This window comes from Fundulus heteroclitus, chromosome 9 (assembly GCF_011125445.2).
Source record: "Fundulus heteroclitus isolate FHET01 chromosome 9, MU-UCD_Fhet_4.1, whole genome shotgun sequence".
In the NCBI taxonomy this organism is placed as follows: Eukaryota; Metazoa; Chordata; class Actinopteri; order Cyprinodontiformes; family Fundulidae; genus Fundulus; species Fundulus heteroclitus.
The window spans coordinates 12,859,457-12,885,551 of NC_046369.1; the positions used below are offsets into that span (position 1 = coordinate 12,859,457).

The window sequence follows — 26,095 nt, forward strand, 5'->3', positions numbered from 1 at the left end:
ACTAATACAGTGACGGAGAACAACATATCACTTACATAAATCTAATTAGAGCTTATTGGAAACAAATTCTACTGCGTTTTCTCCCTAATTTCAAATTCTTATACTAATATATTAAGCTGAACCATGATGGATAGCATTGGTGTTGGTGGTAATGTGTATCTTTAAAAAGCTTGTTACAACCATCAAAATACACAAATATATAGTAGAATATAGAATTGAACAGATTTGGCTTTAAATCCTGTTTTGTGATCAATTTACAAACTTAGAAACCGTAAATTTTCTTACAACTAGGGGGGCTTCTTCAGACCTACAGTAAGACAGGCCACTACAGAAGGTCCTTCCTGCCCCTGCCGTCACCATCTACAACATCACTTTAAAGAAACCTGCTTAGTATGAGTTACAACAACATATCATTTCCCTTTGGGATTAATACATTATTTTTGAATTCAAATTGAATAGGCTTTTCCTTTGTTGATCTTGTCAACTGTTTTCAGAAAGCTTTCTATTTTTTGCATCACATTGTTAAATAACTAAAGCCAACTTGAAATCTGTTTTTGAACACTTGGATTTTGATTTCCGTCATTCTAGGAGCTGATAAACACCAGATCATTATTACATTAAAATCCTAGCATTGATTCAAGGTATACTGTCTAATATTTGAACTGAAGAACAAATAGTAGAAGAAAACATCCCCTATTCAAAAAATAAATCTAATAAAATTGTATAAATGTGGTTCAAATCCATAGTATTAAAATGTATTAAGTATTAATACACACTTCAAGCAATGTAAAGAAAAATTGAGAAACCCCTAAGGAAAAGTTCCTATGCGTATTCTGTTCTTTTTGGGAACTTTGCTGCTTCTCTTACCTTATCTCTCTGATATTTTTAAATCTTATCTCATCATCCCAAAAGTTTGTGTTCTCATCCCTTCATCTCCGTAACCAACCATGTGAGATTTTGGTGGAGATGACGTTAACAGGACAATCTGGCTATCAGTGGCAGTAGCCCATAGTTGATTTGAAAACGAGTTATCGCAGGAAACTCATCATGCGCTTCAGGAAATGGCCGGTGTGTTTGTGTGTGTGTGTGTGTTGCACATCTCCCTCCCTTCGCTCCTGCTGCGGTGGCCAGATAACATTAACAAATCAACAAGCACTCAAAAGGTAGATAAAGGGCAAAGAGGAAGACGAGGATTTTATCTGCTTGTGAAATAATATGTTGTGCCCATTTTATGTTTTGTGAAAATGATGAAGGCGCAGTTTCCCAGCTGTCCCTAAAGACCCATACGGTTACACCAATGTCACACCATAAACTATCAGTGTTTTCTCAGCTTGACATGAAGGCACCCAAATTATCAGATCAAACTTATTATTTTCTAATACTACCTTTACCTCTAAGCCTTCTGAATGATACATCTACTTTTTTCTCTCCAAAAGAAAGCCATGCTCTGAATTTTTAAAGTTTTTCCACATTCTATGTTTGGAGTTGGTAAAGCGAAAAAAGCCACAGGGACGGAGTTGGTTTGGAGTCGCTTTGTTCATCCAAATGTCCCAACATGTGAATGAGCCAATACGATGATATCAGGATCCTGGAATGATCCCACCTTGATGGCATGCAGCCATACATGGCTTTTAGTAATTACACCTGCTCAAACATGTCAGAATGTTTGTAGTGAAACCAAGTATCGATGTGAAGTTCTTTATGTAATCGAAACCCTTCAGAATGATTGGTGTGTGAGTGTTTTTCGAGGTGAAATATGAGACATACCACAGAAACTTAGCGAGGTTTGCACAAGAGTTGCTTATTTTTTTAATTGATTTTAAAACCTTACCCCACTTAAATATTCAGCCCCACCACAGACACATTTTTGTTATACTGAAGTGTATTTTTTATCTTCTTTGTATTCTACCTCTCATTTTAATTTTTTTCTCAAAAATTTGTCTTTTTTTATTAAATTCAGACTTGAAAAACAGATTTGACTTTACATTTGGTAGAAGTAAAATCCATGGCCTGTGTTTTTGGGATTTCATCTACTGCATCACCTCAAACATTTCCAGGGTGTCCATGGTTATGACTTGACTAAACATAATCCATAAAAAGTGGGTGGTTACCTAGCTATTGGGGAAACATTTTCCAAGGCAATTATTTTATTACTCATTAATCTTAAAATTGTACCTTAAATCTGTCCCCTTCACTTTCTATCACTATCTGTTTGTTTCTGATCACTGAGGGTCTGCGCTTATTTCTCAGTCTTTGGTGGGTTAAACTTGAACTGGCGCCCAGCCCTTTACACCACCATCTTGTCACATACTTCACTTTTGAAGCCTACCATGCACCTATGCCCTCTTCACCTCAATGAGTAAAGCTTCGGCTAAATATGTAAAAAAAAAATACAATAAACTTTTTGTTTGCTGGGTGTCTGTCTGCCTTCTGCTTCTGCTCTGCCTTCATTGAGTTGGAAAGAAAGGAATCTAGCTTCATAAAAATGAAAAAAGCACCACTCTAGTTTTAATTTCCACACACACATTAGAATCGCATACACACGCCTGTTCTCGGTTGCTCAATTTTTACGCAATGTAGCCACCATAAGGGAGCTGAGAACGCGTAAACAGGTGGATAGCATCTCAAATGATGTCATCGTGGCGGGACCTCGGCTCCAAACGGAGAGGCTGAGCTCGAACATTGACTCATGGCTTCCAACTTTGTTTCAGCTGCGAGAGGATAGCGACAGTTATTGTTCTACATTGAGGGCTGTTTACAGTGTAAACAGAGAGTCTTTGTGGCAGAGCTGCCCCTGATTTTAACATTCAAGGGCAGAGGTCGCCTGCCTCTGCACTAAAGTTCAAACTCAACCCATCAAGGAAGTCTGGAAATGCAATTCGTGGAAACAGCTTGACACCTGCATGGTGGACTCACTTTCTGTGATGGACCAAACCAAAGTAACACACATTTGTAAAATTAAAAGAAAAGAATACATGGTTTATAATCCTCATTATTCTAATGCACCTGAAGAAAAGATAAGAAAGAAAGATATTATAAAGTCTTAACAGCAGCGGGGAGGAATGCAGCAGTATGTCACTAAAAGAGCTCTCCAGCTCTGCAACAGCTCCATGCATGGGGTGGGAGACATTGCCCATCAATGATGTGATTTTACTTACAGTAAAACAAGACAGAGGTGGCCCTCCTAATGAGGCTATCTAGCCACTTCCTCTCAGTTACAGATAAGCTGCTGCTTCAGCAAACCACACCATAAAATATGGCTGATGCCACTACAGAGTCAAAGAAGGGTATTCAGCAGTACCCCCTGCACTCCAAAAGACCTCAGCCTCCTCAGCAGGTAGAGTCTGCTCTGACCCTTCCTGTAAAGAGCGTCCGTGTTGTGACTCCAGTCAAGGTCAGTTCCCTGCATAGTAACTGGTATCAGTAGGGTGGGTCAACACCTGCAAATGTTCACCACCAGCTCCTGTGTTTTTCCTGCATTTGACATGAGACAGTTCTGCTGGCATCAGTCTACAACGCTCTCTGTCCACTCTCTGTACTCTGAGATTGACTATAGGAGAGTAGTCAGAGAACGTCTAAAGACGGCAACCAGGGGAGCTGCGGTGTAGAGGGTGAACTGAAACTGTGCCAGCACAGTCCCCTGTGGTGCTCCTGTATAAACCCTAAAAAACAGTTAAAACAAGAAAATATTTCAACAAAATATATGTATTAAGAAAATGAATTGAAAAAGAAAAAGAGAGGATTAAAGAGAAGTAGGCAAGAGGTCAATACTGGCTCTGAAGAAGCTCCAAAGATTCACAGTTCAGAACTGTTGACAAGTCAACTAGTAATCATATTCTCACTACAAATGTAGTGCTTATGGCAAAAACAAAGCCACGAGGAGTCCCACAAGCCATGTAGGGACCACAGCCAATTAATGAGAGACTGGTCAACTTAAACCAAAAGGCCACAAAGTGGCCTTAATGTAAAACTCTGTGTAGGAAAACTTAAAATTATTCATCACTTTGAGGAAACTGTGAAACAAGGTTGATGGCAGCATTGTGCCGTGGTAATGCCTTTCTTCAGCAATGGCAGGCAGAGTTGATGGGAGGATGGTTGGATGGATTGCACTAAATAGCCAACAGGGCAATCCTGGCAGAAAACCCTAACTGCAGAGGACTTGTGACTAAGGTGGAGCTTCACCTTGTAGCAGGACGACCCAAAACATACAGCCAGAGCTATAATGCAATGGTTTGATTTGAAGCATATCGCATTCAAAGTCCAGTGTGTGAGGTATTTTGCAAAGATGAATGGGCAAAAACGTCATTCTTTATCTATGGTGGGCTGGTAGACGTATATCTCAATAGACTTAAAGTTGATTATTGCAACAGAAGGGGGGTTTGAGAAAGGCTGATTATTGGAGAAAAAGAAAACGTACTCCACACAGAATATTTAGATTTTATGTTTAGAAAAAGTATAAACAACGTATTACATACTTATGACTTCATAATTATACAATATTGTGTTAGTCTGTCACCTAAAATCCTAGTAAAAGGCTGTAACGTAGCATGACCAACTGTGCAAACGGGTTCTCTTCAGAAAGGAACTGTATGCATTTCTTCACAAATGAAAAGCTCAAGTTGTTGGATGTTTCTGTTATCTCTCTAAATAAATTTAACAAAGTGACCAATAATAAATGTTAAAGGAATTAATCGTAGCTATTAATTGAGATTACATATTTATGAGGGGTGGACTCCCCTCTAATTGTTTTTTTCCAAGCACGTCACAGGATCCAGCTCTTCACAGATCTGCCTTCTTTTCTTTTTTTTGTGGGGGGGAGGAGGAAATTCTTTGACATTTTGCTAACACTTAGTGGTGTTTGGTGAAGGATGTATAAGTAAATCTAAACAGTCAGTTGGTCTGTTAAGTTCGGAGGCGGTGTTCACATCTTCCTCCTCCTCCAGCTGATGTTTGTTTTTCTTCCTGCCCTTTAAAAGTCGGCTAAATAAATAAAGAGCTTTTCTGGCCCGGCATCACTCATTTCTCTGCTACTGATATCCTCTCTCTGAGTGATGAGGAAGTGTGTCTATGAATGCATCTAATTCCACACGTACAGACTGCAGCTATACCAGGGTCACTTTTTTTTTTTTAAAAAGGCCAAAAAATAAATAAAATAATGTGAAGCAACAGATATAAATGTCTTTGTTTTTTGCCCCGTCTCTCCATTTCAGAATCCAGCTGAGATTAGCCTGCCTCTGCTATATTTAACATTACTCAACTGATTTCTGTGTTTGTGTGTGTGAGTGTGTGCGCTGTCCCCCTTTTCCCCCCCAAAAATGGTAAAACACCCACAGCAAACTGAGAGGGCTCCTTTGAGAAATGTGTTTCTGGTGTTCTCACGGTGTAAAAATGACGCTATCGCCAAGCTCCAAGAATCAGCAGCTTTGTCCTCATTACATGGCCCGGGCCCAGCCTATGTGTGTGTGAGTGCGCGCGCGTGTGTGTGTGTTTCTGTCTCACTGTGACAGCATGCATGGGCAATTTAGTTTGCAATGTGTGTTTTATGCTTAAATAGTGAATGACAGTCTTTATGAGACCCATTTCTCTGGTAAAAACACGGAGGGATCGCTGAACTGCTCATACAGCCAGAGGTCACAGTCAAGTTCAAGTGTGTGTGTTTGCGAGTGGGTGGACTTCCCCTTGCATGTGGCTGTGTTTAGATATAAAAAAAAAAAACCCTCTGGTAATATAACAGGAGTGAGCACAGGCTTGATTGATGGAGATGCTATCAGTTTTATGAGAGTGAAGTAATTTTAGTTTCATGATAGATATAAAATAGTTTTTTTATGTCATCATTTCTATACTCTCTCGCTCTCTCGCTCTTATTATATTATTATTGCCTCATTTTCTGTTCAGCGTTTGCATGGCTACCAAAATCTGCAAATGTTACAAAAGTTTTTTTTTTTATTATTATTTGCAAGAAACAAACCTACTAAGGAGTCAAAGTCTGCAACTGTATTTAACTTGGAGTATGGTCTTTTCAGCTGTGTGCTCTCAGCAGGGATTTTCTGCTATTGCAAACACCGAATAGTTTGTTTTGTTTCGCCAACCACTAAAACAAACCCACCGAGTTTACATGGAGGATTAAAGTAGCAAAAAAACAGTTCATCTTTCGCTATGGTTCTACATTTGCATCTCTTTGTTTGTGAGTGGCAGCTGCAGCACTACAATGGCTGTGAGCTACACTTGAGGTCTACCTGAACAGGTGACATGGTTGAGCGTTAGCAACAACAAAATGATCTGAAGCATACATTTTGAGTCCAGTTTGCTTTTTTCTTTGTTAAATTTCCCTCAAAACCAGTGCTCTACCTGTTACACTAGAGTTACAATTGTATTCTTAGGTCAAAAATGCACAAATTTTGGAAAAAGAGACTTAGTCTTGAGAGAAGGCCTTTAAAGCACTCGCCTTTATGCCCGAGGCTCATAGCAATAGCTTTCGAGCTCATGCCATTAGACTATGTCACTTATGTAAACCTGAAGTGTGTTTTTATGTATTATTTAAATTATCTTGACTTTCATTTTTATTTTTATTTTATGTAGTATATTTTTATCTCCTTTAAATTAAATGTTGATGGTGCGTAAAGTTGTATTATTCTAAGAATAAATGCCTCAGGAATATATTGTAAAAAAAAAAAATTGTCTTTATTTTTCCTGCCTGACTTGGCTGGAGAATGATGCTGTTGGATTAGAAGGTGTCTCCATGAGAGCCAGCGGATTTTGGGGTTTAGTGATTACCTAAGTTGGAAGGTTCTGTTATTTGGGACCTGAGATGTCACCGCTTTGGATTTACTGCACCAATAGCTTCTATTATTGCTGTTAGATTTAATTTTATTTGTCCCCCAGGAATTTTATTTCACATTTTGCCAAAAAGTTTTAATAATGAGGAGAAATGGGCTCCTTAGTACTGCATATAAAATATGGAAACGTAGCTGATAAGATGCCTAGCATGGACAAAAAATATTGGAAAATTCTCATTCGAAATCACATTATCACTAAAAACTTAAAATTGGCCTCACCTCAGTGCCTAGTAGTATCAGATATAGTCCTCCAGTAAGACAGCAACAGCCAAAGGGTGAACATTACTCTGAAACACAGCATTACACAAACTCCCCTGTAGCTTTCAAGTCTTGCCAGCTCTGACATTCAGACAGGGACTTTGGTCTTTCCCTTTGCACCACCAATGTTTCACAGAGAGCTTCTCACTGTCAGAAAACTATGGAAAGTTATAGCTGTCTGGAAAGTTTCTGTCCATTATAGCTGACAGATATAGTGAAAGCACGCAACTCTTAGTGAATCAGCGAAAGCTTGTCATATCCTAAGAAAACGTGCTGTTTTCTGTGTAAGATTCAACCACATGCATTGTATAAATAAACTATCGTCCTAGTTTTTGCCACTTTGTTTTTAAAACAATAATCAGAACAAACTCTCTTATTCTCTGACACACGTTGTCTACCACACTTCAGTTTCCAAATTGATTTGTCTGCATGTTTTGGATGATTACCGTGTTAATAGAACCAGTTGCAACACATTTTCAGTTTTTTTTTTTTTTTTTTTTTTAAATCTGCTCGTACTTCAAATAATTAATGATGCCATGCACTAAACAAGGTCCCAAGTCCTTTGACTTGTCATGTGGCATTTGTATGAATTGAGCTAAATCTAAAATGAAGGTTAAAAAAAAACAGCCTCTAGAAGCAGCATACCATAAAGTAAGATATAGTATAGACTATACAGTTGTATACAGTTTAGAATATTGTGAAGTTAATCGCCTGTGTGAAGCTCGGCCAGCAGAAACATGGTCAAAATGAAACGGAGAAAGCCAGGGTCCAGTCGCTCCTGCGTCATTCCTGACCATGTAAAAGCAGCATGTGTGCAAAGAGTGTGTGTTCAGGGTGAGGTCAGACTGTAAATATAGCTCTTCTGTCTTCAACCTAAACTGCCAGACAGTCTGGTTGTCCGACAAGGAAAAACGCTGCAGTCTCTGACTTTTTTGGTAAAAATGCAACAAGGGAGAACGGAGTGGAGGAGGGGAATGCGTGTCGGGGGACAAGGGGGAGGTTAGTGTTTTCAACCATCTCTAAAAATAGCTGTCTGGGTTCAAAACTAAAAAAAAAAAGTTGTTCTGCTAAAAATCACAGCTCCGAAACAGCAATTTAGATGATGTGCTTTCCCTGAGGTGGAGCCTGGGAAAGTTCGATGATTAACATGTTACTGTGTGCGTGTGTGTGTAAATGTAGTCCCAAATTCAAAGATTGAGGTTATTACTTGATTTTACGCAGAAACTGGTTGGAAAGTAATCTAGTATGGGCTTATTTAGCCTAGTCTGCTACAAATGTGCCCCATTTGGCCTGCCCTGCTTTAAGCTTGTTTGATTTGGTTCCTCTGTGTTTGGCCTGCAGTGCAGCGGTTCATATTTCTGTTAGATCCACCTCTTGCTTTTACTCACTTCTTGAGGTTTGTGGGAAGCAGATACCAAGAGAAATCTGGAGGTTGCAAAAAAAAAAGAGGCCTCAAGAGAAGGATGAAGTGAAAAGAAATACAGCGTTGTAAAAAAAAAAAATTACACAAGCCAAATTTCTTTTGCTACAAGGAGTCGAACATTGTTTAAATGTTTTATATGGTTTTGATCAACAGTTTTCAAGAATTTCGAAAGGTATTTCACAGATTTTCTTTGGACCTTGGCTGCTTTTTTCATATATCTTCAGGCCTACTCCATCCGAAGACCAACACTGTACATTTTCATAAACGATTAAGAAAAGATGAGAGTCCACATGAGAGAACACGTCACCACTAAAACATTGTAGTAGGCATGCCGGCCCGATTGGTGGCGCTGTGACATTGCCACAGAAACACAAAAAAATACCTCGTTGTTCTACGTGGTAAATCCAATAAAACATGTAGTTTGTGCACTATTGCCAACTCTTGAGCATGGAAAGTTGCTATTTGCTGTCCTAAAAGTTAGTAGAAGTCACTAGATGACGTTGTCACCTAAGAAGCTTTTGGCTAGACCAAAAAAATATATTAAAAACACCATAAATATGCTTAGGACTACAAAGGAACTTTATAAAGTAAATTATGAAGTTTTATACATTGGCTGAATCCACACTGTATACACACACTATACAAATTCACCAAAACACAGTAATCAGAGGCACACACAGCGAACGAGGTGAATAAGGGATTGAAGCTGTGTGTGAATCAAATTCAGGGACTCATTTAGTGCAAACGTTTCAGAGACAAAAAAAACAACAGACTACATTAAAATCTATATTTACAGTATATTTATATCCTGCTTTGTAATCCAGGGTGGGATCACCGGTAGCTGGGCAACGCGTGATACATTTCTGTACCTACATACATTTGTAGAAACGGAGTAGAGTGTGTCTCCTCTCTGCTCTCGTTGCTTTGACTGCAGGCGGGGTTTTCAGGACGAGGCAGCAGCAGCTGTCTGTGAGACGGCGCTTAGACTCACTGCTGCCTCAAGACAGTAACTGCAGATTGAATGGTGCTTTCACCTGAAAACAGTTGCTTGCAGAGTCTGAAAAGTTGCTAGAAAAATTAACAAAGTTGCTCAGTTGGCAACAGTGAGTTCATGTGGTTCTCTGTAGCAAATTGGAGCTCATAGTTATAGAAGAGGAGCTGTAGATTCAGCTGTAACAGACAAAACAACGGCAATATTTGGCTTAGCATGAATGCAATGCCAAACGGCACCAATTGTTTTGGTATTTTAGAGAGTGAGGCACATATGGATTACAGAGAGATGGAGCTATCATTGTTCAACAAAAAACACGACTCCCACGTAAACATGGTAATGCGAAATTGCCGTTTTGAAACTCTGGGTCCCAGTTTCTAAAATGTTTGCCTGTGATCTCCCAAAGTTCCAGACTTGTGTGGAAGTAACGGCTAAACAACAAAATGCCTTTGCGGATATACCTGTGTTGCCTCAGTCTTTTGTTTGAACGTGACAGTGTATTTTGCGAGGAGCACTCAAAAATAGGTAAACTGGTAGATCAAAAGGAAACTTGTTAGGCGTAAAGGTTTATCTGCAGCAATTAATGGGTATCTGAAAGTCAAGTGTGCAACAGAAAGAGTTCTGTAGTTGATCATCGAAAATATGGCAACACATTTTTCGTACGTTCAGTTAAACATAAGGAACAAATTATCCTTTTTTCGTTATGGCAAGGTTGTTTGGGTTGAGATTTTGCCATGCATTTTGTTTCTTTAGGTTATCTCTTTGTAGATATCAAAATGTATTAGTTGATCTGACATATTTAATATGACGGAGGTGGAGGTACACACGGAAGAAATCTGCAAACTTACAGCTCTTTTTCAAAGAGCTGTAAGTCTAAAAGCACTGGTATCACATCCCATAGCTGCTAAACGCCAATTCATATTGACAGCTATAATTAACTTGTGTATGCTGTTAAGTAAGTAAGAGCTTAAGCATGCCGTTATTTTTCAAAATTTTATGTAGCTCCTACATTAAAATCAGAGGGTGCTAAATTGATTCAAGTGAGACCTTGTTTTGTATTATATAAAGCCTGTTTTCATAGTTCCTGTTGTAATTTAAATTGAATATTCTGTCCCTCTTAAATTATTAATACTGCTTCCAAAATATACAAAAACTAAATAAAATTGATAAGTTGCTAAAAATAATTCAAGAATTCTTCACTATATTTCAACAAAATTGATTCTGTGAACTGTGAACATTTGCTGGCAAACAAATTAGCATTTGTAAAACTTTCTCCTATTAAACTGCCTAACCTGAATACTGAACACTACTTTGCCGTCATAATATTTGCTATTTTGTTGCGTGTGTGTCATTGTTCAGTGGTGTCATATAACACTGTTTAGAAAGACGAGGAGACCTCAGTTTTCTCAGCTAACACCTAACCAGAACTCCAGAAGGAAAGTGCAAGTGTCAAAAGAAACAAAGCCACGAAAAGCAAAAGAATCCTTTGAGCTCACAATGTCACAGGCAGCTGTCTGACGTGTTCTTTCTTCTCTTAAAACAACCATTAAGATTATCTTCTGCTGCTATGGAATGCTGTTTGACACATACACACACACACCAGGTTATAGCCTGAATCATATACATCCTCTCCCGGCTGATTAAACTGATTTCCAGTGGTAAAATGTGTATATCTTCTATTAAGTCAGCAAGTCCAGGTCAGAGTGCCAAACAAGAAATACTATATCCCCAAAACTCTTCTTGCAAAGAGAACTTTTCACAGAAACCAATCACCTAATTCAGATTTCTTCAACTTTTGCAATTCGCTTTGTTATAGTTATAATGTCTGCATATATGGTCATATTGTGTATTTCTCCACCTCTTTGGAGTTTCAGTAGGCTTTTAGCTATCATAAGTTAAGCAAAATGTCTTTGTGTTCAGGAATATGCTGCCTTAGCGGCAACTGCAGCAATATGTTGCATCTGAATACAAATTAGCCTACATTTTGGAATAATTTCCACTAAAGCACTGAGTTCCTTTTCCTGCACCCTTAAGCCTTTAAAGATCTGCAGCTATGAGTTAAATCCTAACAGTAGGGTGCCGCTCATTGATGCCGTTTAACTGAGAGATGAACTGATCATCGTCTCAAGCAAATTCACCCACGTCAGACTAGATGATGCAAAATTCCCAAGAGCTAAATTTCAGACCGTGCAGGCAGATTAGCTCAGTAACATAACATCCCATGACAACATTTTCTTATTTGGAAAGGAAGCTAGTTGAAATACTTCTTTTTAAAACTAAAATATGACAGCACGGCTCAAGTTTGCAAAGTTGCATCTGATTGAAACACAAGACATGTGGAACAAAGTCCTTTGGAGTGATGAGAGCAAAGTAGTGATGTTTGTGCACAATGCAGAATGTGAAGAAAGTCAAACCCAGCTATCAGCATACCTCAAACCAACTGTAAGCCATGGTGGTGGAGGCATGATGAGCTTGTTTTGCTGCCACAGGAACATGGCACCTTGCAGTCTTAAGGGCCTTTCAGACAGGAAGTGAAGCGCGCACCGCTGCGCTGTGAAACCCATGGTTTTCCATAGCTTGCGCTGCACCATGGGAAGTTTACCGCTGCGTTAAGCAAAGCGCAGCGCACCCCTTGGCGAATACAAGCCAAGTGGAGAACCGCTAGTCCTCCTGACTAGCAGTTTTAGTGCTAGCACTTGCTTCTTAGCATGGAACAGATCCAGTTTTTCTGCTGACAACAAAGCAAGTGACGCCAGACAGCCATCGCAGTGCAAATCACGTCTTATCTGAAAAGGGCCATTAGAGTATTCTAAAGGCAAATGGGAGGCCGTCTGTCTGACAGCTGAATCTTGGCTCTCTGATAAAGGCGCACAGAAAATTTGTATTTCAGGTTTTTGCTGCTGAAGGTGTTTCTGCAATCTGTGCTTAGCTCTTTGTGCATTAGCTGTATTCAAAGTGATCAGTGACCGTTTTGCCTGGTCTTTGGCGCCCTCTTAATTTGTGCGATACAAATTAATGTTAAATTAAAAAGTAAGCCTACGCCTTAGTCATATACAACATAAACATCCTGTGTAGGAAGAGGTTATCTGGCATCAGTCTGGTACCAAGCTTTAGGCCATTTTAGAGTTGCAATTTCAATACTGTTTGCCTAATCCCAGCGCAAGATGGCTGCAGATGATTGCCGGTGTATCTGGAAAGTTGTGGCATATGATGAATGCCTGCCTGAAAAGAGCGGTTGATAAGACCGCCTCGTGGCGTACACAACAATGACCTTGTTTCGCCTTAAATGTGACGTCGTATTTGTTTTTCTTCTGGTACCGTGCACGTCGGTGGATATCCGCGCGAATGTCTCGTATCACGGCCCGTAAGTGCAGGTCATTAATCTCATTATCAGTGCTAAGAGGTGGGGCCGGCAGCCTGGAGCTCTGTCTGCTCCTTGATTGGTAGCAGACACAGATCTGGTCCGTAGCAAAATAAGATCATTTTTCAACTTATTTTTCTGGCTTTAACGCTGTTGTTTGGCAGCTGTGCAGTCATGCTATGGAACTGAGCTGAGAAAGTCTAAAGCTACAAATGATCTGGAAAAGTCTGAGAAGCAAACCTCTTTAAAACAACGTTCCACAGTCGAGGGCTGGGTTTTATCTCGACAGGCCGATGTTCTCGCACCTGTTCAACATTTGAACATTTTCAGAAACATAAACGTTAACTGATTTTATTGTGGTTTTACAAAATAAAACCACACAAAGTAGTGTGTAGGGTTTTCACAATGGTCGTTTTGAGTAAAACGACCATTGTGTAAACAATATAACCTATATTAATCGGTAACCTTGCTGAGTCAGTATTTTGTAGAGCAACTTTTAGTCCAATGGCGGCTGCAAGTCTTTTAAGGTACTTCTCTAACAGCATTGCACTTTTCAGGTTTATCTTGAAGCCGGTTCTTCTTTGCAAATGAAATCAATCTCAGTCACATTGTGTTGCGGTTCTTACATCAGATGCTCAGTTGGATTTAGGCCATAACCTTTCCAGCATGAAAATGCTGAACTATTGCATTGCCTTTCTGGTTGATGTTTAGGAATGATACCATGCTGGAGGGTCAACCTCCATCACCAATCTGTAGTCTTTAGCAACTTCTAGCATGTTCCCTCCAACCTTCACAAGCTTCAATTTATGAGCTGAGAAGAGGTATCCCCATACCATGATGCTGCCACCCCCATGTAGCAGTTCTCGTTGTTCACTGTAGTGTAATATTATTATTTTTCTGTCATACATGGCGTACTAGATCACCTTCAACTTTTCTCGGGTCATATGCCTTACTTGTGGCAAAAATATCTTACTTGTGGCAAAAATAATAGACTGACATCTTAGGGGTTTTCTTTAACAATAATCTGTCTGTGTTGCAAAATATCAAGGGTTCAAAGGGTATGAATATTTTTGCAAGGCACTGTTTTCTTTGTGTGTGTGTGTGTGCGCGCGTTTTTTCCTTGACACTGCACGTGTGGTTCGAGTAGAAGCTTCGTGCGTTTGGCCACATGTGGATACCTGTGTGTGAAACCCTGGGGTTAATGGCATTAGCAGGCTGTGATTGGGCCTGATGGCTTTCTGCAGCCATAATAGCAACTCTATTAAGTGTTTACTGTGAGCAATTCCACATGTCAGCTGGAGTCAAGCAGCGCGGGAGAAGACTGAGGAGGTGCGAGACTCGGGGAGGCTGGGACTGAGGGAGGGGGACTTAGGGGTCAGGTGGCCACAGAGGAGGGAGGTCTGATAAGTAATTTTCCCTAAGCTGTGGTTGGATTTGATTCTAGGGCTGAGGACTCCCAGGTTCGACACTCATGCCCAAAGATCTGTTATTCTGTAATTACATTTCATAAAATAGAACCTTTCTGTTTCTCCTCTGTCACTGCATGTCTGTCTGCTTTTTCTGCCTGTGGAATTATAGTGCTGAGGTTGCTCTTTGTGACCTGTTCAAGAGTGTTTCCAGTTAGCTGGGTGCCTTTGGTTAGTATCCGGGATTTTCCCGCAACCTTTAGTTGTGCAGCGTCTGCTCTCTCTGACAGGGGATCTGGCAAGGATTTAAAATAAAACACAACCCGAGGGGAAAAAAGTCAATTTCAGCTACAACACTCCGCATCACTTTTATTTATTCAATATTTGAATTCTCTAAGCCTCTGGATGCGAAGCATTGCTGTTATTTATTTATATACTCTTTTTTTTTTATTCAGTTTAGAGATTTTGATATTTGCATCTTTTGACTTTTCTTAGGCCATCTTAAAGGTTATTTCTACATACTTTGACTTTTTTCCCCACATAATTTTGAAACTGCATTTTTTATTAGCAAAAAGGCTTTTGGCTATGCCTATTCCTTAAGGTGTGCTTGTTTTATCACCATGCACCATTGGCAGACACTTTCACTGAGCTGTGCTCCATGGATCAGTAAAGTCTGACCTCAGAGAGGATAAGTACAGGAGATTGTTACCTATCCCGCAGGATGTTGGTGAAAATTCTCAGGCATCCAGGTCATGATCAATCCAAAAAAAGGTTAAAAAATATAACTACCCTGCAGGAATTACGACATGTTTTAGCTGCCGGTGTTCTATAACTTTTGCCCTTAGCTTTTAACCATATTCCCTCAATTTATTCAACGATATTTTAATTTAATAAGTCTCATTAAAATGTGAACTAGTACACATGATGTATGCCCACCAGGCGTTGTTTTCCATGGAAGCCCATTCCTGTTTAAGATAAGTAAGCTTATTTTTAAACTAGCACATTGACATTACATTCATCTTGTCTTAATGTGTATTCCATCTTCTGTCTAAATGATAATAATATATGTATTCCAGTAATATTTTAGTAAGTCTATGGGGTCACTAAGTTGTAGGTTTCTATCGGAAGGGCAGCTCAGGTTAAGTGGTTTGGCGATAACAATGATGACATCGTTTAGACAGTGTAGATCGGGGATGTTGGATACAGCCCAGATTACATATAATCAATGTATGATTGTAATGCCTTGCAAAATCCTAATTTTCCATTAGAAGTTTGACTTGGTCTGCAGCCTTTTACAAGGTTGGATTCATACCGATGACCATTCCTCTTTGCATAATCCCTACAGATCCTTCCGTCCTAAAACCTCTCTTTAGGTTTGTATAATGCAATGTTTCACTTTTACAAGATTGAATACATTTGGTACGCTAATATAATAATGTCCAACTTGGCACAGTGGTTTGTTGAACGGGTTTAGTAAATTTCAAACTGTTCATTTTTATTTGTTTGCTTTGGAAGTCAAGATGACACACATGGTGACCAGAACTGAACCAAAGTCCAAGTTGTAAAATAGTCTTCCAAGTTTTTCTGCCAGCATTTGAACCTCTGAGTTTTTCCCTATGTGTGTGTGTCTGGAGTATAATTCAGGTAAAGGGGTCAGTAACAGTCGCAGGGGTCGGGGTCCATCTCTTAGCTGCGGTTAAGTGTGGGGTGTGTGATGGGGGTCATCCTGTGGCCATGTGAACAGGGAAGTATGGGTTCAGTGTGGCTGAACCTCTGAGCTGTTTATCAGATAGCTAATGAAGCAGTGCAATCTTGCGAGCCCCTGAGAATGTGGAGGGACAGAAAAAAAAACAGAGGTTGGGGTGGAGTCGGGAGCCTAAAAAAAATTAAAAAGTGGGATTACAAAGAATTACAACGCTCTGAGAGGAATAAAACAGTCTGCACGTATTTCACTTCACTTTATTTCCCGCTACATATTATAAATTATAAATACACATATTATTTATTACATTTCCTGGTTAGAAATCAGCGGAGGCCATATCACTCAGCTCCTGCCGTAAACATTTTCTCTGGCTGCAGGAGAAGCGGAGCCGCGTTCCCAGCTCCCATCATCACCGCCATCCAGTTTACTGCGGGCTACACATCCATCAGTGTGCTTTGCAGGAAAGGGAGAAGGAAAGAGCTTGCTTCATTACAAGTTCAAATAATCAACCAGTCAGATGATCAAAACAGTATTACTGTGTAGATGTCAGTGTTTGATGTTTTACAATTTCCAGTGATAATTATTTCTGTTCACACAGAACACGGAGAAGCTGAAACCTTTCAAAACGGCAGATGGACATTTTCAGACTAGATTTAACATCTATAATTCAGCTTTTTGATGAACATCTTGGGCTACTTTCACAGTATAAATCTGTAGTTTATCACTGGAGATACACAATTCAAATTCAGTTTATTTACGTGACGCCAATTCACAATAAATATCGTCTCATAGAAGTTTAGAAGAGAAACTGGTTTAATTCATATCCAGTTGCATAGAATCTAATTATTTCCAGATGCTGTTCATTTCAACCCAGTCAATTCCAGTCCTATCACATAGAATCAGTTCCAGTTAAATACAGTCAGTTTAAATACAAATTATAAACAACAGTCAAATTTAGCTGATCAGCTAATGCCAGCTGGTAAAAAAAAAAAAGACTACATCGAGTGATTAACTTTCCAGCAATTCCTTATCCTAAGAAAGCACTGGGAAACAGTGTAGAGGAGACTTCTCAGTTTTAACAGGAAGAAACCTTTATCACAGCCAGAGGCAGCCGCGGTGTGAGCGGCCACCTGCTGTGACCAGCAGGAAACTGAGAGGACACAAAGATTCAGAAAAAATCTTCTTATAGATGAGAAACAGCAAAGACCACATAGTCAGTGGCAGCATAACTATGTTACTTGGGTTATCCAGACAATATTATTTATATTATGTTATACTGTTGTAGTAATCAGACAGGAAACGGACAAAGAGGGAGGGGGAAGAAATGCAGGAAAGGTCCCAAGGTCTTCCCCACCTCACACAGAAACTGAACGTACACATAGTTAATAGAAATATCGACTCAGTCGATGGCTCCATTCATGAACGAGACACAGCTAAACATAGAAGCACCGCGCTGACAGGACGTTCTGCTGGATAGAAAAGCAGAGTATGCCGGCCTGCTTTGATTGGTCTGTCGCGCCGTCACTCGAACATTTAGGTGACATATTTGGCCTGTGTGACAGTGTGAGAGAATCTGTTTTGTTCATCAGGAGCCAAGGAGTGAGAGGTCAGAGGTCAGGCTCAGGGGAGTCATCAGTGCTGAGCGTTCGGATGACCCTGAACGATCCTTAAGATAGGAAAGCCTCGCCTCCCTGAGGAAGTTCATTCCATCTCTGCTCGTGTGTGTTTGTGTGCGCTTGCATTCCTTGTGCTTATCCAATAACACAATTAGTGCATATAGTTCTTGATATAGTTATTTAGTGCCATAACAGACCTGCTTTGAGAAACATGTCCAGATTAACTGCACGCACACTGATGATTTTCCGCTCGCAGTTTATGAAAACACGTCTTTTTAAATTAGAATATCTATTATAGCAGACCAATGAGCGAAAAAATATTTATTTCTGATATAGAGGTGTGGCCTTAATGAAAAGTATCTTTACTACCTGCTTAAAGCTGCAGTAGGTTTATATACATTTGTATAAATGTATTTTTTACTTATTTGTTAAAACTGTCACTTTGTCCGTACAGTAATATATGAAACAGGTAATTTGTAAAAAAAAAAAAAAAAAAAAAAAAATCAAGCACCTCTAACTCCTCCCAATGGCCCTACGGCCATTTGCAGAAATATACCGCTCCCGGTCAGAAACAACCAATCAGAGCCTGGAGGAACGTCTGGCTCTGATTGGTTGTTAGCCTTGTCAATCACTCTCGTGTACTCGCTGCTCACAACCCCTCCCCCACACAGCGCTGCCGTCATTCAAGCGCAAGATTGCTGATGGGTTGCAGCTGTGTGGACAAATGGCGGAGAAACAACCTGCTTTACAGGAAAACTGCCAATTTCTGGAGTGTCGCTGGCTCAGTAAATAAAGTCCGGTAAACACTGGAACGGCACGACAGGCTCCACTTTGGGGGAGGAGCTGTGTGTGTGTGCGTGTATGTATATGGTTTGTTTTTTTATTTGTTCAGATTTATATATCTTTTTTTCTTTTCATAATTTTGTTCTACATTCTCTATTTTCATTCCACTTGTGTGTTACCAAGAGCTGTTGTAACAGGGGAATTTCTCTATTGTGCGATCAGTAAAGTTTATCTTATCTTCGTTTGGACCAAACCTCAGTTCTCGGACAGACAACCTCACATTTGACTCTAGATTACTTGGACATACAGAGGAGTTCATTTTCCACTCAATGATCTCAAGGTGGAATGCCCACTCCTGGGACTCTGGCAGCTGTCTAAAATCTTTTCCACTGGTAAACAATATTTGTCTCTGCAGAATCACGGTCTTGAGTCTTTTTTTTTTTTGGAAATGACCTAACCATTCCCAGAATGGATGGGTAGCAACAGTTACTCTATTTAAGGTCATTGCTGACTTATTTCCATCTTGGCATTGTGTTTTCACACGTAGATGCTGCAGACCACCAATGAGCCGAGACTCCTACTTTAATAGAGGTGATCACACTGATGATGATCGGATGGATTTTATTAGCGGCACCTAGCTGTTACATTCATATTTGACCATTTTCAGTTCTTTTTTTTATATTTAATAGGGAAAATGTGGAATCGGTGGTTATTGAGTTGTTTTTTTTCCATTTGATGTTACATTTAAATGATGTTAGAACCTCAGAAAAACCCAATCAGTTTAAGGTTCTGCTCTATTGATCCCTACAACTGAAAGCAAATTAAGATGCTATATAAAACTGAATAAAATGCTATTTGTACAATATAAGATTAGTTTCAATGCTGTTGTACAACAGGCAAAATACAATTAGGCTCATCTCCAACGTTTTTTGTGACCATCCTTGATTTTTAGAGACATCAGCATCTGTCTGTCATGTCAGATGTCCCAGAGGGCTGAAGTTCTGATCCACTGCCCCCACATAGAACAGGGTATTTGTGGAGACTTGGGAATAGTAACACTTTTTGCGTCTGACCATGTCGTTTAAGGCCGTTGAGGAAAATCGCAGTCGTGCAGCTTTCCTTTTAATGCTCGAGCTTTTCTAACCGAGTGTGCATTTTTGTGTGTGGCAGCGGCTCAGTGGGCTTGTGGGAGTTCTCTGTCCTCCTTTCCCACAGTTTGTGTCCCACGAGTCCCCTCGGTGACGTCAGGAAAGAGGTACAAGCAAATGCCCCGCTCAGAGGTCGCAGGTTCACTTCCTGTCTGTCAGATTGGAGCTGGGCAGTGTCCAGAGTGGAGCACCAAACTGTCTTTATGAGCTCTCTGTGGTTTGACCTCCCTGTCTCTGTCTCTGTCTCTTTCAGGCTATGTGGCTGATGCTGCAGTCGGATGAGCCAGAGGATTTTGTCATCGCTACAGGGGGAGGTGCACAGTGTGAGGGAGTTTGTGGAGAGGGCCTTCAAACATGTGGGAAAGACCATTGTGTGAGTGTTTATACACACACACCACACACACACACACACACACACACACACACCAATAAGGTCACTTTTACTACAGCACAATGAGGCAAATCACAACCCAAGAGACTTTATCTTTTCTTCAATACTTTGAATTTGAAATGAAAGTTTCATTCAGTGCTTCTATTTTTTCTAGACCACCGAAAAAATGTAATAAAATTGGTGCCAGTTTGACTTAAAAATCCTCAAAGAACGAAACCTTGCAAAAATATCAGAGGACAAAAAATATAAAATAAAAATGTGGAAAAAAATAAGCTTCTCTATCTAGATTCTTTTCATATTCCAGGTGGGAGGGGAAGGATGAAATGAGATCGGCCGTTGCAAAGACACCGGGGTGGTACATGTGAGGGTGGACCCAAAATTCTTCCGCCCCACTGAAGTGGTAAGTCAGGTTTCTTCTATTATTGTGTGGCTAGTAACGTATTTTGACATGCAAGAATTCACACAAACATGTTTTTCCATAAAACCAAAGTAGACTTATTGGGGAAACAAATTGTGTACTTTGTGCATTGATAGCGTCAACTGAACACTCCTGGGAAATATTTATCAGTCTTGCACGTAACTGTGGAGGAATCTTAATCCATTCTTCCATACAAAGAGGATTACGTTTTGGGATGCAGGCAGGCTTGTGTCCCAACATGAGCTCATTTTAAGTTCCTTCATAACAAAATATCTATGTTAACACCAAGAAATAAAAAAAAAACACTGGTTTCATCTTAAAAAAAAAAAGGTTCAAGTTAGTGCATTGCAAATAAAGAATTATTACATGTAACCATTGATCGACAGCTTTAGCACTTCCTTTCCCACTCCCCACCCTCCAAGCCCCTGAAAACAGACACATGTCCATGGAGTGACCGAAAATGCTGAAATAGAAGAGCAACCAAAAACAGGATAAGCAAATCAAAAAGCTAAATTAAGGGCAGATGTTTAGTACTATATTTTTTGGGACTACAAAGACGCACTCAAAATCCTTAAATTTTTCTCAAAATTGTATGATGTGCCTATATATGATTACCGTTGTGCTTACTGACTGATTTTATGTGGTACAATGTGCTCAAAAATTTGTTAAAATGGTGTAAGTACGACTTTGGTAAGCAATGAAGCTGCTACGCTCAATGGATATTTGGAGCATTACGGCACCCTGTGTCACTACCTGATCAGCCCATAACAGGACCCCTGAGCAGTCTGCACTGCTGCCTGACTGTAATGTCTAAACTAGAAGTGCATTCATGTAAGGCAGCCCGATCCAGGAATTCGCCGTAGCAGCAAAAAAACAAGTTAATTCAATATCGAAGTTAGTTTATTTTGGCCTTATGTTAGAAACAGGGCAGTGTAGTTAAACTACTATGTCCTCCCGACAGAGACAGATAGCTCTCCCTCTCAGGAGGGGAGAGCGGTGTTGAGGAGGAAACACACCGGACGCATTGCAAAGCAGGCATATGCACATCCTACGCTTAGGTTAGCTTTTCATTTTAGTCAGTCAATAATTATAAACCAGAAGCAAAACGCTACGCGACAGCTAAATTAGATTGAATTAGTTCTAATTTAAGACTCGTATGCGCTCCTGTTTGGCAGGGAATAATATAAACGGGAAATATGCAATTTCTAATCAGATATGTTCAAGACACAGACTTTTAGGCGATCAAAAACATAGGATATATTACTGGTAATTAAATACCTTACAGATTTTTTACTGGTAATTTATCTTTCTCCATGACAAAAGTTACAGCTGCAAACTTTGCACCGACTGGTGTAAATTTACGCTTTTAAAAACACGCCTGTAAGCCGCTCTGCTTACATTACGTTGCCAGTTTATTTCCTCCTTAAGTTGAAAACTGTGGACGTCTCTGATTTTGTTGTACACAGAATCTCTACCTGGTTGGTTTGTTTTGTCTGAACTGCAACGCCGACGGGGGGTGAGAAAAGTGCGTTTGGCAAAGCTCTACTACGTCGGGACAGTGGCAGGACTCTTGTTGCACCAAACTTTTTTACTCCATCATGATACACTGAAATCGGTGGCATTTGGGGACATCTTTTGCCGGGGACATGTCATCCAAAACGGGGTCAAATCGGGAGCATCTGGTCACCCTACTGGAGGCGCGGCGTGATATTACACACTTGGGAAGAATATGTAAAATGCCTTATAATCCGGTGCGTCTTATATGTGGACAAAGACACACATGGACAAGTAAATTACTGTGCAATTTATAATCCGGTGCGCTTTATAGTCCAGAAAGTACGGTAAATTTTTCGCACTCTGCAATAATTAATAGATGAAAAATAACTAGTTGAAAAAAGCAGAAACCTATCCCAACCTGCCTCAACCAGTGCTCCATTCAAAAATAACAGGAAATATTTTAATAATGCAGGATCTTCTGTTTGTATTTTGTCTCTGATATAGTCTGCAGCGCTTATCATAAAACTACTGCCACTATGCTTATTACTATAAATGAGATGCACAAATAATGCTGTAGTTGGGTGTTGGTTTACTATAAAATGTTACTTTTCTAACCCAGTAGAAAGTATAATGATTTATCTTTTTCAAACATTAAATAAAAAAAGGGTTTTGCATTGAAGATAGATTATGAGCCATGTTATAAATACAAGCTTAATGTAATGTAAGTTTTTTGGAAAGTCATTTGCTTTCACCATTGCTTTTGTCATGCTCTCTTTACTACTTTGTGAGATTATTTATCTTACATACTGATAGATGTCAAATTGGGTTCCTTGAAAAAGGATAATACAGGAAGATGTTAAATCCTGCTTGGAATTGCTGCCTGTCGCACCTCCTCCGGTGCCCATGGGTGAAAAATAGTTATATGGTGTTTTAAATCCACGATTTCCTGGAAAAATTCCGTCAGTATAGTATGTCTCATTTTGGGAGCTTGAAAAAAATCCGAAGTTCAACTTTAATTTTTTCCTGTTTTAAAAACTGCAACACAAATGGGGTTTTAAATTCTCCACAAAAGCAGATAACCGGTCAGTTGAACCTGAATAAAACCTTTTTTGCTGTCATTCTCCTCTGAAATCCTATTCTTTTAAAAGACAACTAATGATTGTTCTTCTTTGAATTTAAGTTATTTTTGCCTTTCCTGCTGGCTGATTCTGCAATGTTACCAGAAGCCTGCGTCTCTCGCCATGTTACCGACATGTCATCAGTTTAGCTGCAAACATTCAAATTAATTATTCTACAATCAAGCAATATATTTACACTGAAAATAAATATGACCCGTCTGATACTGATGATATAATAATAATAATAATATAATAATAATAATAATAATAATATAATAATAATAATTAATAATAATAATAATAATAATACCTTTATTGTCATTGGAACGTACATTCTAATGAGATTGTTCTCTGCATTTAACTCATTCCCTTGGGGAGCAGTGGGCTGCCACTGTGCAGCGCCTGGGGAGCAATCTGGGGTTAAGTGTGGCAGTATTCGGGAGTTGAAACCCGGAACCTCTGGGACACAAGCACAATGCTTTAAGCACTAGGCCACCACTTCCCAACTAGGATCTATTTTGGCTCTAGATACAGACCACAGTTTCTTCCATTTGGAGACAGATGATCCACACAGTTGGATTGCACTGGATTTACGGTAAGAATATATTTCTGGAGGTGACCTGCTTGTCGTGTGGAGTACCTTGAGGTAACATTTTGGTGTGAATAGGTGACATAAATTAACCCAACTGAAACATGTTTGAGTTAACTGACTATTCTGTTTTAATGTGACCTTTAGTGAATTGCTGTGTTATCAACAACTTTGTTGTTCTCAGACGTTTTTGCTGTTTACTCATGAGACATAACACATGCCACAGTGACATGGGTCTGCAGATTCTTAAAAGTAACACTGGTTAAGATAGCAGGCAACGCCTTTTCTCTCACCCTATAAATAATGTGATAATAGACATTTTTAACAAATATCTGCCGCTTCGGAAGCTAGAAGTTGATTCTGTTTATGCCATTATGACCCCCATGTCAAACTATTTGACCTTTGACCTCTTAACTGCAGCCAAGCTTTGGTAACTTGTTACCTAATTGACAGTTAATATTTACAGTTCTTCAATTTCTGGCCACAAAACTGTGGAACCAGCTCGCAGTGTTTTTGTCGGGTCATGACTGCGCAGTCCTGGTACACAGACGTGTTGACGCGCGGCTGTTGGTGCTGGAGAATGACATTGCTTTAAGAAGTTGTGAAATACATCTAGCTGTGTTTATCACATAGCACTGTGAATATTTCTATATATTGACCTTACCAATGCGAGTCTTGCGTTTTTGTTTTGGTTTGTTTTTACATGTGGCCCATTGCCGGTCATTGTGTCCGAGACCATGCACTTATCAGCCGTAAAGGGTGCAGCTGACAGCTCCAGGCGGCTCATTGTACGCTTTTAAACTGCTGGAAACGGGCCAGCCCGCCTCTTAAGAGTAATGTCGGCTGTATCCTGTCTGTGAATGCAGAAAGGCTCCACATATTCACTAAGGCCAACCAAAAAACATCCCTTTAATGGTGAGGGCGTGTATCAGAATGTGCCACTTTCTTGAGGGGGTAGACCTGATCAATGAGGAGCTGGTTTGTGGGCACTGTAGAGAAGAAATTGTGCATGAACAAGTCAGCTTGTGCAACAGGAAGTATTTTTCAGGCATCTATCTCTCATTAGATGTGAGGTGTGCCTTGCATTTAGGGGGTGCCCGAGGTGCTGCAGATTCTTCCTGCTGATGGTATTAGGTTACGCTAGAGTGTTGTGGCTCAGATTAGCCATCAAACTCTTGGTTAAAAGCCAGAAGCCCCCGTCTCCTGAGGTTTGGTCCTCTGAGATTAAGGTTGAGATTCAGTTTGAGTGGACGGCAGGGGATTAAAAAGGAGGCCCTGCTGACTGACTGCTGAGGGTATGGCAGCACTGGTTACACACCTGCGCCTGTATTCTTTGTGCATGTCAGCCTATTCATTCAGGGTCTTAACCCTGAATCCACACTGAAAACTACACCTTGAAATTGATTGAGTAAACACTGACCTGTTGGCCAGAAAAACGTGTAGTTTTTGTGATATGTCAGTATATAGGCAGTATCACCTGTACAGTTGATCCCGGTTCGCTGTTTCTGAGACCAGATGGGTTTAAAACGATCTATGTGTAAATATCAGACTACCCTAAGCTAATGGCAGTGGATATTTGGAAGATCCATTAACCCTAAGGGTAAAATAAAATAAAATAAATAAATTTAGATTTTAACGAGGGAAATTTGTGTATTCTGCTCAGTAGACTGCTGACACATGTTGAACTATGTACTGAAAGTCTTATCTGGTATTGAGATCAAATGACCTGACTGAAGCCTCCAGAAAGGAGATTGTAGCAGTTTAAGAGTCTGGTAATGGATTTAAATAGATCTCTGAAGATTTTGAAATCGTCTATTTCACTGTATAAAAACTACTGTGCATACATACCAACGGCAAACATACCCAGGTCTAGCTGATCAAGCAAGCGAGGTTTAGAACAGAAAACCCTAAAAGTTTTCCTGGACCCACAGCTGCCTCCTGCTACCGATCGGAAAGCATGCTTGTTCAAACACATAGACGAGTGAAATGAGGAAACCTTTACTCTGTAGAAAAACATAAAGGCCAGACTAAAAGTTTGCCCTTGAGGACAAAGATCAGGACTTAGAATTTTTTTTTTTTTCTGACAGATAAGCGTAAAACTTTTATTTCTGGACACCATAACAAAGGAGAAGTTTGGACTAAAACTCTGCAGTTCCGAATCACAGGCAACTAACTCATATGAACTGTGAAGCACGGAGGTAGAAGTGTCACGGTTTGGCCAACTCAACACAATAATGTCCAAAGTAAATTAGTCTGTCAGCTAATGTTTTAGGATAATGTGAGACATTGTGTTTTGACCCTGCAACATGACAGTGAACTAGAACAGTAACAAATCTGTATGAAGGTCTGAATATTTATTGAGAGGTGGTCTAATTTTTCCACATGAAAATTGTGCTTTTCTGTAAAATGTGAAATTATTTAAAAATTATTGCAGCTATCAGAAAAATCAAGAACAATTATGCAACGTTTCCGCCACCTGAGCAGCTCGGAGGTTAAAGCTTGTAGAGACGACAAGGTTAGGACGGTTCAGTTCAGCGGGTAGACTCTCATTGTCTCCT

At 39.8% G+C, this 26,095-nt stretch overlaps 1 protein-coding gene across 2 annotated transcripts in view; it reads left to right on the plus strand.

The window, feature by feature from the left end:
- gmds (GDP-mannose 4,6-dehydratase) overlaps positions 1-26,095 on the plus strand; it is a 271,469-nt gene that overhangs the window by 168,260 nt on the left and 77,114 nt on the right. The window contains exons 8-9 of one of the 2 annotated variants that reach the window (XM_036141034.1): positions 19,778-19,897; positions 20,220-20,252. The exons of the other annotated variant lie outside the window; for it this stretch is intronic. Coding sequence (XP_035996927.1) covers positions 19,778-19,897; positions 20,220-20,237 — 138 coding nt within the window. The 3' untranslated portion in view covers positions 20,238-20,252. Of the gene's footprint in view, positions 1-19,777; positions 19,898-20,219; positions 20,253-26,095 lie in introns of those variants that run through there. 2 annotated transcript variants of the gene reach the window in all.